General features: G+C 40.9%; 1 protein-coding gene across 1 annotated transcript; it reads left to right on the top strand.

Moving 5' to 3' along the window:
- Positions 1–12,962: 12,962 nt before the first annotated feature.
- On the top strand, positions 12,963–15,256 carry LOC124718761. Its single transcript, XM_047244375.1, has 2 exons — positions 12,963–13,146; positions 15,015–15,256. The coding sequence occupies exons 1-2, from the start codon at positions 12,963–12,965 to the stop codon at positions 15,254–15,256; spliced, it is 426 nt and encodes a 141-aa protein (XP_047100331.1).
- Positions 15,257–18,959: the final 3,703 nt, after the last annotated feature.

Below are 18,959 nucleotides of genomic sequence, written 5' to 3'. Positions count from 1 at the left end.
TTCAGATGGTGTTTGTTTTGAAACACAATTAAATTAGAATCGCAATATTTTCTTGAACATGCTAGAACCATGTTATATATGGCTCTACCCAGCATCATGTAAAATGTTTTAATATATATTGCAACTGAGAATAAATGATTAAAAATAATGAAGATCCATAAATAATTTGATACCCTTGAGAAGCAACTTTGACAGTTATTGACAACCAGATGCCCAGCTGTGTTACACTTACAAGCATTATCTACAGTTGCAAGCAGTTTACTCAGAAAACTTGATGCATTTTACTATGGAGCACGCTGGTATAAAGTTATGAAAAAGATGCAATGTTTCGATGATATACACCGGTATATGTAAAGAAATTGTTTCACTTAGGTACATAAACTTTGGCATTACGTTAATTGTAAGTTAGCTGCAATATCCTTTCATCCTAACACATTTTGGAGAGATGGTGTGGGAAGGATGGCTTACATTTAAATGGGTTAGGCGCAGTGAGTCTTAAATTGCCTGTAGACGTATGTAAAATAATAAAATGTATAACTGGAGTAAAGTAGTACCCACAAATGACAGAGAAAAGAAAACTGTCTGTGCATCAGAATAAAATGCGTATTTCAGAATTTTTGAAGGTTAGTCTTCTCCTTCAGTCCAAACACTGGTTTGCTGCAGTTCATCGTGCTAGTCTATCCTGTGCAAGACTGTTGGTCTCTACACAGCAACTACAATGTACATCTATTTGAATCCACTCAGGTTTTCAAAACTCATCTGGTGCAATCCCCAACAAACAGTCTTTCCTTCTCATTCCGTCCAGTAAGTCTCCCCTGACCAACGGTTCTGGGTGACTTAACCAGAATCTACTCCTTTCTCCTAATCCTCTCCTGTCCTTTTTCTTCACCCCTCTTTCTTCCACTTCAACCATCCTGCTGGAAGGAAGAGCCACTGGCTCCAAACGCTCACACAAGTATAACCTTCTTGTATGCGCATGTTGTGCTACCACTTGGTGAGTAGATGTTTTGTCTGTCTGTCAAATTACATTGTATGCAGGGGTTTGTTGCATATAGGCCTACATGTCTTGTACTTAAATAATGAAACAGAAATTTATGGATTGCTTCGTATATATATTAGTACTGGCATAGATGTGCAGTACAGCGTCCACCCTGTATACCAGACTAATCGCCATGGTTTTTAATTGTGCAATAATATTTTTCAGTTAATTAAATATTTGTGTAAAACATGTTTTGTAGAAGTAGAATGTTACAGAAATATATATTTTCACAGTATATACGACTATTGCATTTTGTTTAACTCGTCTTGTACTTAAAGAAAGAGTAAGAAAGATGTTTAAAGAAAAAGGAGGTATTACCTACCCCTTCCTCTAACTTGCAGACTTTACACTTTATGGCCTTCAAGACAAATAAAAACAAAACCAAGAGAGCATCACCTAACTTACACTATTTCTCCTGACAATACTGCAGTTATATGGAAGTAAATTTTGTGAAGCATGTGAGTGATGCAGTGTGTGTTTGCAGTGCCTACTGAATATTTCTGTCATGTGTGCATGCTTGCTCTTACAGTCTGAAATCTTAAATTGTAATATGAGATTTATAATTCATATCTGATTAGTGACTGGTAATATTACATTGTTTTTAGGATTAAGAAATTGGGCCCAGGTGCTGAATAAGTGACTAAACATTGCAGAAAATATATCCAGGCTACTACAAAATAAAAGTATTTAACAATATTTTCCTTTCCAGTTCACAAAATTAAGATACATTCTTGCTGTAGGTTTTTCAGCTGTGCATTGCCATAGGCCTATTATCTATTTCAAAATACCATTATAACTGACAAGAAACATAACCATAAGTGCAGTAATGAAGTTAGGCATAAAGTATATGCACACGTGTCCTGGTTTTCTCTCTCTCTGAAATCTGGTCAGCTTAATTCAAGTACACAGTTATCATGTCTTGATAATGTAATCACCAGAGTTCAGAAAATCAGTATGAAGATGGATTGTTCAATATGCATTTTTCTGTCCCCCCATAAAGGTAACTGAGTATGATAGTGGACACAAGCCCCTTGATGTATAAGTTTTGGTGACAGACTGACCTGTAGCATCTCCTGAGTTCTAGGTTTAGTTGGAAGGTGACAGTTTGGTTGTGGGTGCAAGGGGGCTCAATAATATATTTTTTTACCCATAAAGGCATACGATTAAAATCAAAAACTAAATTGCATGCAACACATTGCAGTGAAATGAAGTACACTAGACTTCTAAATGATGACACTGAGAATCACAGGACACATTTAAGGCTGATAGGAGAGAACAATCTTATCTTGAAGGTGCATTTACTTATCAATGCGCACTAAAATATGTTAAGAAGCTGTTGTGCGACGGTAGTAAAAAAAGAATAAATCAACAGGCAGGAAACATGATCTCACATCTGTGTATAAATGGCTGCATGCCAGTCAACGTGCTAACTGTGAAAAACCTGTAAATATTCTCTACAATTTTTATACTGAATATGACAATGATTGTGCATTTGCTAAACTTCTTGGGATTCATATTGACTCAAAATTAACTTTGAAAAATCACGTGGAATATCAGTACAAAGTTAGCAAAGATCTGTCTTAGGGAAATTCATCTTGATAAAAAAAATAAAAATTCTTAATTTGCTGAAATAAGCAGTTGGATGAATTTGTGGAGTCAAAACTACAGCTTTTTTGAATAGGTGATTCACAATGTAAAAGGAGGTGGTAATCATAGGTGATTCAGAATGTAACAGGAGGTGGTAATCATCTACATCTACACTGATATTCTGCAATCCACATTACAGCACATGGCAGAGGGTACCTCATACCACTGCCAGTCATTTCCTTTCCTGTTCCACTTGCAAATAGAATGAGGGAAAAGAACTTTCTATATGCCTTCATTTGAGCCCTAAATTCTTGTATCTTATCACTGTGGTCCTTAGGCGCATTGTGTAATGGAGGCAACAGAATCGTTCTGCAGTCAGCTTCAAATGCTGGTTCTCTAAATTTTCTCAATAGTGTTTCTCGAAAAGAATGTCATCTCCCCTCCAGGGATACCCATTTGAGTTGCCAAAGCATCTGCATAAAACTTACATGTTGTTCGAACCTACTGACAACAAATCTAGCAACCCACCTCCAAACTGCTTCAATGTCTTCCTTTGATCTGACCAGGTACAGATCGTAAACACTTAAGCAGTACTCAAGAATTGGCCACACCAGCATTCTATATGCAATTTCCATTACAGGTGGACCACTCTTTCCTAAAAGTCTCCCATTTGCCTTCCCTATCATAGTTTGCACATGCTAGTTCCACCTCGTATTGCTTTGCTACGTTATGCCCAGACACGGCTGTATCAAGCAAGATACTGCTTATGCTGTATCCAAACATTACTGGTTTATTTTTCCTACTGATCTGCATAAACTTAGAAATTTTCTATATTTAGAGCAAGCAGCCATTCATCACACCACCTAGAAATTTTGTCTAAGTTGTCTAGCTTCATCCTACAGTCACTCAATAACATCTTCCCATACAACACAGCACAATTGGCAAACAACAACAGATTGCTGTCTGCCAAATCCTTTATGTACACTACTGGCCATTAAAATTGCTACATCACGAAGAAGACGTGCTGCAGACGCGAAATTTAACCAACAGGAAGAAGATGCTGTGATATGCAAATCATTAGCTTTGCAGAGCATTCACACAAGGTTGGCACCGGTGGCGACACCTACAACGAGCTGACATGAGGAAAGTTTCCAACAGATTTCTCATACACAAACAGCAGTTGACCAGCATTGCCTGGTGAAATGTTGTTGTGATGCCTCGTGTTCCGACTTTGATAAAGGTCGGATTGTAGTCTATTGCGATTGCGGTTTATTGTATCGTGACATTGCTGCTCGCCTCGGTTGAGATCCAATGACTGTTCGCACAATATGGAATCGGTGGGTTCAGGAGGGTAATACGGAACGCCGTGCTGGATCCCAATGGCCTCGTATCACTAGCAGTCGAGAAGACAGGCACCTTATCCGCATGACCGTAACGGATCGTGCAGCCACGTTTCGATCCCTGAGTCAACAGATGGTGACGTTTGCAAGATAACAACCATCTGCATGAACAGTTCGACGACGTTTGCAGCAGCATGGACTATCAGCTCGGAGACCATGGCTGCGGTTACACTTGACGCTGCATCACAGACAGGAGCGCCTGCGATGGTGTACTCAACGATGAACCTGGGTGCACGAATGGCAAAACGTCACGTTTTTGGATGAATCCAGGTTCTGTTTACAGCATCATGATGGTCGCATCGGTGTTTGGTGACATCGTGGTGAACGCACATTGGAAGCGTGTATTCGTCATCACCATACTGGCTTATTACCCGGCGTGATGGTATGGGGTGCCATTGGTTATACGTCTCGGTCACTTCTTGTTCGCAATGACGGCACTTTGAACAGTGGACGTTACATTTCAGATGTGTTACAACCCGTGGCTCTACCCTTCATTCGATCCCTGCTGAAACCCTATATTTCAGCAGCATAATGCACGACCGCATGTTGCAGGTCCTGTACGGGTCTTTCTGGATACAGAAAATGTTCGACTGCTGCCCTGGCGAGCACATTCTCCAGATCTCTCCCCAATTGAAAACGTCTGGTCAATGGCGGCCGAGCAACTGGCTCGTCACAATACACCAGTCACTACTCTTGATGAACTGTGGTGTCGTGTTGAAACTGCATGGGCAGCTGTACCTGTACACGCCATCCAAGCTCTGTTTGACTCAGTGCCCAGGCGTATGAAGGCCGTTATTACGGCCAGAGGTGGTTGTTCTGGGTACTGATTTCTCAGGATCTATGCATCCAAATTGCGTGAAAATATAATCACATGTCAGTTCTAGTATAATATATTTGTCCAATGAATACCCGTTTATCATCTGCATTTCTTCTTGGTGTATATAGAGAATAATAGCAATCCTTTCACACTTCCCTGGAGCACTCCTGATGATATCTTTCTCTCTGATGAACACTCATCATTGAGGACTGTAATGTAATAAAATAATTTTTTTATTATTTTGTGACTATTAGTGTAACGTAATAAAATAAAATATGACCTGTGACTTATATAAAAAAGAAACACACATTAATGCAATGGCTCAGGGTAAAAGAGAAATAACTAATGTAGGAATATTATTAACAGCGTAATATGTTGTTTAATTTAGCCAGACGTGTATAAGCACTCATTGAACTAGCTCAGTTCTCAGGGTAGTTACGTAATCATCGATAATTAATTGTCCTTTTCTTATGTATCCAACACTACAGATATTATTCCAGGCTCGTGAGAAGTCGTGTGCTTATTGCACCAGAGAATATTTGCCAAGTCTGTTCGAAGTACACTACTGTAATACGTAACTTATCGTGGTTTCGTCTCGATTCCCCAATATAAGATAACAAGAGTAGCATCTACAAATGAAATCCTATAATGGAACTGGAATCCTGTGACCAGACCTTTCCTGCCTGTTATCTCGTTCTATAAAGAAAATCTGTAAATAAAATTGTTAAATTATTAGTAGCTGCCTCTGGTCCCATGGGATTTTCAATAAAGTTAGTTGTCCTACCCGACGGCACGTCTCGTAGAAGAGCTAAAAGAAAAAAGTTAAAGCTTTTTTAAGATGGTGCCTAACAATGAAAATTCTTTGTTGAGGCCCATATCTACTTAAAGCAGTCTAGGTATCAGACTCACAACAGATTGACCACATACACAAATCCTTTTGACAAAATAACCATTTTATTTTTCGGGTTTTAAGTACAACTTACTTTATCAACTGGTACAGCAAGATGAGCTTTACACAAGAACATCCTCTTAGGTCCGAAGCCAAGCAGATAAGATAAGCGAATGACAAAGGAAGGATAGTTCATGCACAGAAGCGCAAGAGTCCATGGAATAACATGTCCATTGTAGTTCTATCTCTTCTTCTTTGGCGTACTTGTCAATTATTTATAAAATATATCGTAATATTTAGTTTACAAACTACGTATTGGCTTCTGTCTCGGGTTCATCTAATGCTTTTACTGACATTTTGCCAGCACGAGTGGCTGGCATTGTCAAAGCTTTACTCTCCATTGCCGGTGGTGAACTGGAGCCGAGCTCACGGCCACAGACTATATGTACCTGGCGCGCCAACGTCCGAGGGCTTCTCCGCGGTCATTCCCAGTGCGGTTCTCCTCTTGCTACCTGCGATGGTCGTTCGCTGCAGTACGGGAAGCCAGGACCCGTTTACCTTAAGGCTTTCCTCTTTCTTGTTGAAACTGTTCGTGTGGTTTTGTATTTCTACAGCTTCTCTGAACAAGTACGTGTGATAGTGCTTCTCTACAGCCAGAACTTCTGTGTCGGCGAATTTTATTACGTGGTCGGTCTCACTCAGTGAGTGCCCTGCCACAGCAGGTTTCTCCACCTCCCCCAACCTGCAATGTCGCTTATGCTCTTTGATCTTGGTGTTAACTGATTGTCCAGTCATTCCGACATACACTTTTCCACATGTGCATGGTATACGGTATATTACCGACATTGCAAGTGGGGTCCCTTTTCTCCTTCGCCGATCTAAGACACTCTTTGATCTTCGGTTTGAAAATCGTCTTTATGCCATGTTTTCGCAATATACGGCCAATTCTGTCCGTCCCTCTGGGAATGTAGGGCAGAAAGGCCGTACCCGACATTTCCTTTTCTGATTCCTTACTTCGCCGAGTGTTTGGCTCTGTTGTTGTTGTTGTTGTTGTGGTCTTCAGTCCTGAGACTGGTTTGATGCAGCTCTCCATGCTACTCTATCCTTTGCAAGCTTCTTCATCTCCCAGTACTTACTGCAGCCTACACCCTTCTGAATCTGCTTAGTGTACTCATCTCTTGGTCTCCCTCTACGATTTTTACCCTCCATGCTGCCCTCCAGTACTAAATTGGTGATCCCTTGATGCCTCAGAACATGTCCTAGCAACTGATCCCTTCTTCTAGTCAAGTTGTGCCACAAACTCCTCTTCTCCCCAATTCTGTTCAATACCTCCTCATTAGTTATGTGATCTACCCATCTAATCTTCAGCATTCTTCTGTAGCACCACATTTCGAAAGCTTCTATTCTCTTCTTGTCTAAACTATTTATATCGTCCACATTTCACTTCCATACATGGCTACACTCCATACAAATACTTTCAGAAACAACATCCTAACACTTAAATCAATACTCGATGTTAACAAATTTCTCTTCTTCAGAAACACTTTCCTTGCCATTGCCACTCTACATTTTATGTCCTCTCAACTTTGACCATCATCAGTTATTTTTCTCCCCAAACAGCAAAACTCCTTTACTACTTTAAGTGGCTCATTTCCTAATCTAATTCCCTCAGCATCACCCGGCTTAATTTGACTACATTTCATTATCCTTGTTTTGCTTTTGTTGCTGTCTGTCTTATATCCCCCTTTCAAGACACTGTCCATTCCATTCAACTGCTCTTCCAAGTCCTTTGCTGTCTCTGACAGAATTACAATGTCATCGACAAACCTCAAAGATTTTATTTCTTCTCCATGGATTTTAATACCTACTCCAAATTTTTCTTTTATTTGATTTACTGCTTGCTCAATATACAGATTACATAACGTCGGGGATAGGCTACAACCCTGTCTTACTCCCTTCCCAACCACTGCTTCCCTTTCGTGCCCCTCGACTCTTATAACTGCCATCCGGTTTCTGTATAAATTGTAAATAGCCTTTTGCTCCCTGTATTTTACTCCTGCCACCTTTAGAATTTGAAAGAGAGTATTCCAGTCAACATTGTCAAAAGCTTTCTCTAAGTCTACAAATGCTAGAAACGTAGGTTTGCCTTTCCTTAATCTAGCTGCTAAGATAAGTCGTAGGGTCAGTATTGCCTCACGTGTTCCAACATTTCTACGGAATCCAAACTTATCTTCCCCGAGGTTGGCTTCTACCGGTTTTTCCATTCGTCTGTTCGGTAATTGTCACATCTGTCAACACCTGCTTTCTTTGGGATTGGAATTATTATATTATTCTTGAAGTCTGAGGGTATTTCGCCTGCCTCATACATCTTGCTCACCAGATGGTAGAGTTTTGTCAGGACTGGCTCTCCCAAGGCTGTCAGTAGTTCAAATGGAATGTTGTCTACTCCCGGGGCCTTGTTTCGACTTAGGTCTTTTAGTGTTCTGTCAAACTCTTCATGCAGTATCATATCTCCCATTTCATCTTCATCAACGTCCTCTTCCATTTCCATGATATTGTCTTCGAGAACATCGCCCCTGTGTAGACCCTCTATATACTCCTTCCACCTTTCTGCTTTCCCTTCTTTGCTTAGAACTGGGTTTCCATCTTGATATTCATGCAAGTGGTTCTCTTTTCTCCAAAGGTCTCTTTAATTTTCCTGTAGGCAGTATCTATCTTACCCCTCATCAGATAAGCCTCTACATCCTTACATTTTTCCTCTAGCCATCCCTGCTTAGCCATTTTGCACTTCCTGTCAATCTCATTTTTGAGATGTTTGTATTCCTTTTTACTTGCTTCACTTACTGCATTTTTGTATTTTCTCCTTTCATCAATGTAATTCAGTATCTTTTCTGTTACCCAAGGATTTCTACTAGCCCTCGTCTTTTTACCTATTTGATCCTCTGCTGCCTTCACTATTTCATTCCCAAAGCTACCCATTCTTCTTCTACTGCATTTATTTCCCCCATTCCTGTCAATTGTTCCCTTATGCTCTCCTTGAAACTCTGTACAGCCTTTGGTTCTTTCAGTTTATCCAGGTCCCATCTTCTTAAATTCCCACCTTTTTGCAGTTTCTTCAGTTTTAATCTACAGTTCATAACCAATAGATTGTGGTCAGAATCGACATCTGCCCCTGGAAATGTCTTACAATTTAAAACCTGGTTCCTAAATCTCTGTCTTACCATTATATAATCTATCTGATACCTTTTAGTATTTCCAGGATTCTTCCATGTATACAACCTTCTTTCATGATTCTTGAACCAAGTGTTAGCTATGATTAAGTTATGCTCAGCGCAAAATTCTACCAGGTGGCTTCCTCTTTCATTTCTTACCCTCAATCCATATTCACCTACTACGTTACACTTCTAATATAATTTGTGGAGTACCCATTGCTCCTCCCAACACTTTCCAGGTGTTGCATTTCTCGTCTGAGGTGCTGCGGCTCACATATTCGTCCTGCTCTCGTTACGAGCGTATTAATCACGCCTCTTTTCTGGCTCGGGTGGTGGTTTCATAGGTTGTGCAGATATTGGTCCGTGTGTGTCGGTTTTCGATACACGCTGTGTCCCAGGTTTTCGCTGTCCCTTGTGACCAGCACATCTAGAAATGGCAGTTTCTCGTCCTTTTCTACTTCCATGGTAAATGTTATGTTGGCATGAAGGCTGTTCAAGTGTCTTAGGAATTCACCGTGCTGTTCTTCGCCATGGCTCCACACCACGAAAGTATCATCGATGTACGTGTACCACACCTTAGCTTTGCAAGTCGCCAAGTCCAGTGCCTGTGCTTCGAATTGTTCCATGAAGAAGTTGGCCATCACTGGACTAAGAGGACTACCCACGGCGACGCCTTCCAGCTATTTGTAGAAATTGCCATTCCACGTGAAATAGCTCGTGGTGAGACATGCATGGTAGAGCTTTTTGATGTTTTGCGGGAAAATGGAACCGATGTGCTCCAGAGCGTCACTGAGTGGCACTTTCATAAACAACGAAACAACATCAAAGCTGACAAGGATGTCGTTTGGTGCAAGTTTCAGTTTCTTCAGCTTCTCAGTGAAATGTCTTGAGTCCTTTGCGTATGTGTCGGTCTTCCCCACGTGTGGCTGGAGCAGAGGGGCCAAGTGTTTTGCCGGTTTATACTTTGGTGAGCCAGGAGCGCTAACGATCGGTCTCAGTGGAACGTTGTTCTTATGGATCTTGGGTAATCCATACAGCCGAGGTGGTAGGGCTTCTGTGTTGTGCAGGTTTCTCTGTATGTCCATCAGAAGAGAAGACGCCTTGATTAATCGATTCGTATTCTGTGTGATACACTGCGTCGGATCTGCACTTAGTTTTCGGTACGTCGTCGGATCTAATAGGTCTCGGATCTTATGCTCATAATTTTCGGTCTTCATTACGATGATCGCATTCCCCTTATAGGCAGGCAGTACCAATATACTCTTGTCGGCGTTGAGATTCTTAATGGCATGTACCTCTTCTTTCTTCAGGTTGCAAGCTGGTTGTTTTGCTCGGCGCAATATCCTGGCTGTTTCAGTGCGTATTTCTTCTGCCCTTTCACAAGGAAGGGTCCAAATGGCTGCTTCGGTGTTGGCAATGATGTCATCTGTAGGTATAGTTCTTGGTATGATAGCGAAATTCCCTCCTTTTTGAAAAACAGACAGTTCCTCTTTAGTCAGTTGTCGTTCAGTGAGGTTGACCACTGTGTGTGACATGTCGGGAATCGCCTTGTCGGTCTGCCTCTGGCATCTTTCAAACTTTTTCTTCTGTCACTCAGTGCAGCGCTCGAGTTCGTTCTGCATGCTCCTGTGAGTGATGCTGTCGATCTTGTCCCAGTCGTCTCGATGCATTCTGCTACTTAGTTGATAGAAAATGTCCAGAAGTTCCTGATCCATTGTTGCCAAGTCTCTCTATGTTGTATGAATTTGCTCATGAAGAGGAGCTCGTTCCATTCTATCGTAGATACGATGTGCTTGGGTGGTGGTGAATAGGCGCTTCCATCTCAAGAACTTCGGTGTAGCACATTCATCTCGGCACCGTGACAGAAAGGCGAGAGAGGACATCAGTCGCGCTTTCTTCTTCCGTCTGCCGGCGGACATACAGAGAAACCTCCTCAACACAGAAGCCCTACCATCTCGGCTGTATGGATTACCCAAGATCCATAAGAACAACGTTCCACTGAGACCGATCGTTAGCGCTCTTGGATCACCGACATATAAACTGGCGAAACACTTGGCCTCTCTGCTCCAGCCACACGTGGGGAAGACCGACACATACATTAAGGACTCAGGACATTTCATTGAGAAGCTGAAGGAACTGAATCTTGCACCAAAGACATCCTGGTCAGCTTTGATGTTGTTTCGTTATTTACGAAAGTGCCACTCAGTGACGCTCTGGAGCACATCGGTTCCATTTTCCCGCAGGACATCAGAAAGCTCTTCCATGCACGTCTCACCACGAGCTATTTCACGTGGAATGGCGATTTCTGCGAACAGCTGGAAGACGTCGCCATGGGTAGTCCTCTCAGTCCAGTGGTGGCCAACTTCTTCATGGAACAATTCGAAGCACAGGCACTGGACTTGGCGACTTGCAAACCTAAGGTGTGGTACAGGTACGTCGATGATACTTTCGTGGTGTGGAGCCATGGCGAAGAACAGCTCGGTGAATTCCTAAGACACTTGAACAGCCTTCATGCCAACATAACATTTACCATGGAAGTAGAAAAGGACGAGAAACTGCCATTTCTAGATGTGCTGGTCACAAGGGACAGCGAAAACCTGGGACACAGCGTGTATCGAAAACCGACACACACGGACCAATACCTGCACAAACTATGAAACTACCACCCGAGCCAGAAAAGAGGCGTGATTAATACGCTCTTAATGAGAGCAGGACGAATATGTGAGCCGCAGCACCTCAGACGAGAAATGCAACACCTGGAAAGTGTTGGGATGAGCAATGGGTACTCCACAAATTATATTAGAAGTGTAACAGAGCCAAACACTCGGCGAAGTAAGGAATCAGAAAAGGAAATGTTGGGCACGGCCTTTCTGCCCTACATTCCCAGAGTGACGGACAGAATCGGCCGTATATTGCGAAAACATGGCGTAAAGACGATTTTCAATCCGAAGATCAAAGAGTGTCTTAGTTTGGTGAAGGAGAAAAGGGACCCCACTTGCAATGTCGGTAATATGTCGTATACCATGCACATGCGGAAAAGTTTATGTCGGAATGACTGGACAATCAGTTAACACTAGGATCAAAAAGCATAAGCGACATTGCAGGTTGGGGCAGGTGGAGAAACTGGCCGTGACAGAGCACGCACTGAGTAAGACCGACCACGTAATAAAATTTGCCGACACGGAAGTTGTGGCTGTAGAGAAGCACTATCACACACGCTTGTGCAGAGAAGCTGTAGAAATACAAAACCACGCGAACAGTTTCAACAAGAAAGAGGAAAGCCTTAAGGTAAATGGATCCTGGCTTCCCGTACTGCAGCGAACGACCATCGCAGGTAGCAAGAGGAGAACCGCACCGGAAATGACCGGAGAAGCCCTCGGACGTTGGCGCGCCAGGTACATATAGTCTGTGGCCGTGAGCTCGGCTCCAGTTCACCACCGGCAATGGAGGGTGAAGCTTTGACAATGCCAGCCGCTCGTGATGGCGAAACGTCAGTAAAATCATTAGATGAACATCAGCCGAAGAACCCGAGACAGAAGCCAATAGGCAATTTGTCAACAAGTGGCCACGAAAACCTTCACAATTTTATATTTAGTTTACATTTTATTGTAAACCCAAGTCCACTCAGGAGAAACAGTGCAGGACGATATACTGCATTTTATAACTTCTTCGAGTCACTCATATATCTGCGAACCCATTCCTTATGCTCATACCTTCTTTAAGGCTCGTTTCACACTGGGACGCTTGTGACGGTCACTGATAGAGATACATTCGTTTGAATTGGAGCATTCACACCGGGACACTGCACTGAGTCACCAAGTCACGGTGACCCAGCAGTGACTCACCTTCGCCACATGTGACGGACACCGACACTGTGTTCGCTGCGGTCACCGCCGGACATGCATTAGCTTGTATTGGAGTGTTCACACTGGGACACCGATCACAGACACAGCAGTGCAGAGTTGCCAACAGACAGGCAGCCGTCGCTGAGCCCAGTGGTTCTCCGCACAGTGCAGCCATGAGTTTAGAGTTCATCAACACAGAAGATTTTATAAGTGAAGTGGAAAGTCGTCCCTTTATTTGGGATATGAAAAGCGACGACTACAGTAACAAAGTCATGAAAATGAAAGCGTGGCAAGAAATTATTACGAAGTTTGTGCCTGATTTCGATGAAAAGAGCATAGATGAAAGAAACAAAATTGGTAAGTTCTATATTCTTTTTTCACTTTAATACCGTATTTTTCGGACCACAAGAATAGTGAAATATATTTTCTACCCCTGTACGAGGCTAGGAGGTTAATAACCTACAAGGAGAATGCTATCCTTCACCCCTTTTCTTTTGCATTACCAATAGCAAGTGTACTGTTATGCAGTCTCAATGCGAGAAGAATGGACAAAATGGATGAGCGCAGAAACCATGTACTCACCCCTACAGGGCGAATGAAAGTAAAATAAAATAAATAGTTTTATTTCAACATTTTCATAAGAAAATTAAAGGTACGTCTTTTCGTAGTCTAATAAGGCGCTCCGCCTTATGGTCTGAAAAATACAGTTAAAATATTATTCAAAACAACAATAATTTATGCATATGTTGATATTATAATAATGAATTTTATTTATTTACCATAGAACTATTGACTTACAAGTTTTTGACACCCGAATGAGAACAGTGCTCGTGCTTGGGTTCTGTTCAATTAGGTACACACAACTGTAATACAAAAAAGTGCATTGTATTTATAATTTTAATTGCAAGTTTTAATCAGTTCAGTGAACGCAACAGTATGGTTTGTTACAGTTAACATGGTAATAATTGAACACTGCACATTTCAAAATACAATTCCAATGAACATTTAGGCTAAACGACATTAATGTTCACATAACATTTCTAGCACTTAGATTTTTTGCAGCTGCCATGGCACTTCGCCTTCAGGGCGGATGAAGTAGTTTGCGAAATCTTCTCTGATACCGTTCGCAATATTTCCTCCACGGACCAAGCAAGGTGACATGTCCTGCAATCCCTGAATAGTTAACGTATCCTCAAACTGTATTCCATCACGATCACGCACAAAGTTATGGAGGAGGCAACATGTCTTCACAATAGACTCTGCCAAATCTAATTTAACATCCAGTGGTCGATAGAAAATGCGCCACTTGTTTGCAAGAATTCCAAAAGTACACTCGATGTACCTTCTAGCTCTGCACAGTCTATAGTTGAACACATGTTTTTTAATGTCTAAATACTTTCCACCATAAGGGCGCAAAATGAATTTTGACAATCCGAAACCTTCATCTCCTACTAACATGAATGGCATAGGTCTTCCAAATGATAATGACAGTTGTTTTGGTGCAGGTAAATCTAGCGTACCACCTTGTAGTTTATTATTTAACACTGTATTACGAAACACAGTTGAGTCGGACGATTTCCCATATGCTCCAACGTCTATAAATAAGAATTTGTACGTCGAATCACAAACAGCTAACAACAGAATGGAAAAATAGTTCTTGTAATTATAGTAGAGTGAACCACTGGAAGTGGGTTTTACAATTCTGATGTGCTTCCCGTCCATTGCACCCACACAATGAGGAAAGTTGGCCTTCTTATGGAATCCTTCAGCTGAGGCAAGCCATAGATCTTTCAAGAGGTCGGGAAAACATTTTGACTACATTTTACGCCATATGGCAGAGCAAACGTCTCGTATAATATACGAGATAGACGATACTCCAATTCTGTACTGAAAATGTAAGTCAATCATGATTGATCTGGCCCCCAAGTACCTGTAAAAAAAAGATAAAGCATATGGAGCAAAACTACAAAATTATGCAGGTTACACACAAGCATACACATGCACGCACACGTAGACATTATAGATAACCAGCTGATACACCTGGCAACTATAATTTTAATAAATGTTGATAATTGTACTATGCCTATAACTTTAGCGCAAGTGACAAAGTTTCATCGCAATCGGATGAACGGTGCGGCTGTGCATAAAATACGAACAAAGCCAAACAAACATTCATTTTTATATATTAGATATTACAATACTATGGTGGTTTTTGTTTGTTGCAGGGACAATCCTTCAAAGGAAATGGAAGAGCTTAAGGGCCAGTTATACCAGAGGGTTATTAAGGCAAAAAACAGAAAAGAGTGGTTATGCAGCAACTGGTAGGAAGAAGTATATCTACTTCGATCCGCTGCGATTCCTAACAACTGACTGTAAGAACACTACTTCTAGTATTGACAGTGATGATGATGAAGACAGAAATGAGTTTGATGAAGGAGAAAATTTAGAGCAGGAGGCACGCGAATAAACTGCTGAGCGACGGCAAAAAAGGCCACGTGAAAAGAATAGTCTTGAAGAAGAAGATATCCTATATAACATTTTGAAGGAAAAGTACACCAGAAAAGACAATTCATCACAGCAAGCCAACGAAGATAGCTTGTTTATGCAGTCTTTAGTAACTGAATTAAAAAAATTACCCAGTCATGCAAGATTGAAAGTGAAATCAGATTTGATGAATGTCATTATTAATGCCCAACAATATTACAGCGCTTCTGCTTCCTCTTCGTCCCAAATAGGATTTGCGCCGGTACCAAATTACGCTAGGGGGTGTAACATTACGAGTCAAGACAGCTGTAACGGAACTTGAATAGCGTAAAGTTATCGTTAAAAACGCACGCCGCGCGATTTGTTACGATTTGGTCGGTCATAATAGTAGTAACATGCTTTTGAATACAATTAAAATATAACGCCGATACCTGTTTAGCGTTATTGGAAATAATATGTAATAAATTAATGAGTAAGGTAGCCGATCCTATAAGAAGAGGTAAAATTGGGCATATTAAGGTGTTTTGCTTTATATCGACTAAGCCGATGATACGGCGTCCTTTTTTTCCGTTTAGGTCATTAAATTGAGTACACCTACAGGGCGGTCAATTCCGGGATAAGTCTATTCGCATCTCACGAGGGACGCGGTATTGAGACCGTTTTTTTTATTATATCACGGAGAGCGGGCTTCAATGTATAAAAAGGAGAAAAGCTGTATCATTATCATTGACTGTTGGTGTTAAGCAACCAAAACTGTTCATCAAAGGGTTTCGGTGAATGACTGGTGAATGCGAAATGAAACTGTGAACGAAGTTATGTTAAATAAAGCAGAAGAGACAAGACAGTTTGGTCGTATCTGTTATTATTCCATAAACCGTAACATTTATTCTCGTTATACGAAGCCTTTATAGACGATCGTTATGACAATTTGCTTTGAAGGGATCTCGTTACGAGTTAAGTTTTGGGGACCTGGTCAACAGGGGATAGTTCGTAGATCTTAACTACTGCAGCTATTCTGGAATCAAGTGCTACCGTGACCGTTGTGTGTTGTCAATGGCTTAAGGTCATCATATCTCATGCTCTAAGATCGACGCTCCTTTCCTCTTGATATAACGGTGTCTCACGGTAACCACGACAACGCCGACGGCGAAGGAAAATAACGGTAGAAGTGGCGCCACAACGTGCGGCTCGATCGAGGAGGATTGCTGCATCGAGTCGAGTGTCATCCGGATTCACGAACCCTAGAGTTGGAAAATATTGTAGCAGCCAGTGAGTCTGTCCAATGAAAGAAGTATTCTTCAATAATCGCTAAAAGTGAGCGATACTACCAGGTATGATTAAAATAACTGTATAATTATAAAAAAAGGGAAGTTGAGACTTGTGATTTCGGTAGATAAATATATATAAATACATAGTGAAAATAAGTGTATGTCTTGGTAGTGAATAATCATGTCAAAACGAACGAAAAGAATACATGATAATGTGCAGTTGAGTAGAGTAATGAGTAGAGAGAGAGAGGAAAGTGAAGAGGAAAGGGATGATGCACCCCATGAGCTCAATGTGGGACAGGAGACATGTACAGATAATAATACAGTTATTGATTTAGAGCCGTTAGGAGATTCAAATACAATGATAAGTAAGGTAAGCAGCGTGGGAGAACATAAAGATCTTGAGGTTTCGGAAGTAGATCAGCAAGTTTATCCTCAAAATGGAAATATTAATCAAAAATGTTTGATATGCTGGTATCAATAAATACTCAAATGGGTGTAATGAATGGAAGACTTAGTTCACTAGAAAAAGATAATAAGCAATTAAAAGAGGACAATCAAAAGTTAAATGAAAAATTTGAGGCCAAATTTGGTTCATTAGAAGTTAAAATGGATTCTTTGGAAAGCAAACTGAACACCTTTGATTATAAACTGGAAAATACTAAGAAAGAATTAAAGGCGGACTGGGAGACTCAATTAAATGCGAAATTTGGAGAACTAGATGTAGAGTTTTCTAACACCTTAGAAAGGCAATATAATAATTTAATGGGAAAACTTCATGACGTAGAAAAGAAATATGAGGTAGTTTCGAAGAGTTATGATGGCCTGTCCAATAGGATGGTTAAGTGTGAAAGCAGCTGTTTCAATGCTAGCGCACAGATAGAAGAGCTTTCGAAACAAATAGTCGAGTTTGAGTCTGATGTTCATAAGGGGATTGACAAGTATTTAGTAGATCAAACTAAAAGACTTGACGAAGATCTAACTGAATGGATAGAAATAAAAGGAAATGAAATTGTAGACAAGGTTAAGACTACTATTGGATCCCAGCCAAATGAAAATATCAATGAGCACCTAAGTAGAAATGATGAATTAATTAAGCTCTTCACTAGCGAAATTCAGAAAATAAAAGAGAAAATAGTTGATGAGTTACCTAAATGGCAAAAGGAAACCAATCATAAATTGGCGGAGTTAGAACGAAAGTCATCACAAAATTTGTTGACAGAGGACGAACGTTCGGAGAATAGGTCGAAAAACAACCGAACATGTGATAATACGAAGTACAATTGTGGTGAAAATTTGCATTGGGAAGTTGATGATTCGGTTGGTAAAGATGATGATTCTTTTGGTCAGCGAAGATATTTGTCTTCTTTAAAGGTGGAGAACAGCATTTTTAAAAGTAGACAATTCCCAACATTCTCCACTGAAAAGAACAACCTGCATCCGAAAATCTTTATCAATAATTTTAAAAGAATATTTCCGCGTAGCTGGTCAGAACACGACCGACTTCAATTTATAGTATCCAAAATTACCGGAGAAGCCGCATTATGGGCCGCCGAAGTAAGTGAAAGTTGCCATACTTGCGCTGAGTTTGAACAACTTTTTTTGACTAAATACTGGTCGTCGAGTAAACAAGAGAAATTAAGAAAAGAGGTTTACCAACCTGAGTATTTTAACAGTAAAAGGAGTACTTTAAGGCAATATTTTGAAAAGTACATAAATAAGACACGTTATAGGAGTGATCCAATTTCTCACAAGGAAGTGATCAGGATTTTGAAGGGAAGGTTGTCCATAAATATACGTGAAAAGTTAATAAATGTTCCTGACCACGATGTAGAACAATTCTTGTCGGTGATTGACTCTATAGATATGATTATGGAAGACGCAAGACAAATGAGTAGTAATCAAATGTCGACTCACACTCATAGTAATACGAATAATTATAATAATAATTTAACGTATGATAATAATAATACCGAAAACCAGGTCAAACTCGCATCACAGGAGCGTGGACAATCTTCATCCTATGGTTGCAATAAAAACAATGATTATAATAAATATAGAAGAGATACTTACTGTGCTAGAGGTAAACCTCGATATGGTGACGCGAATGTGCATAGTAGTGATATTAATAAGAGTAACAGGTACCCAAGTGATGAACCCAATTGCATTCGACCTTGGGAAGATAATTCGAAGCATAATGTTCATCGGCAGGATGGAACAAATGCCTCGAGTTCTCATCCAGCACAAGGAGTTATACCAATGGGCGAAGGAGCCTCCAATGTGCGACGGGGTGAATACCATAACTCGGATCATACTGTACGGATTGTGGAAGTTCATGAACCCCCACCGATGACTCAACGAGATAGATTAAACTAATACCAGTCACCAAATGCCTTCCTAGGATGACTGGAAAGGAGA

The sequence above is a fragment of the Schistocerca piceifrons genome, chromosome 10, assembly GCF_021461385.2.
Source record: "Schistocerca piceifrons isolate TAMUIC-IGC-003096 chromosome 10, iqSchPice1.1, whole genome shotgun sequence".
NCBI lineage: Eukaryota > Metazoa > Arthropoda > Insecta > Orthoptera > Acrididae > Schistocerca > Schistocerca piceifrons.
This window is presented reverse-complemented; position numbering and strand designations above follow the sequence as displayed.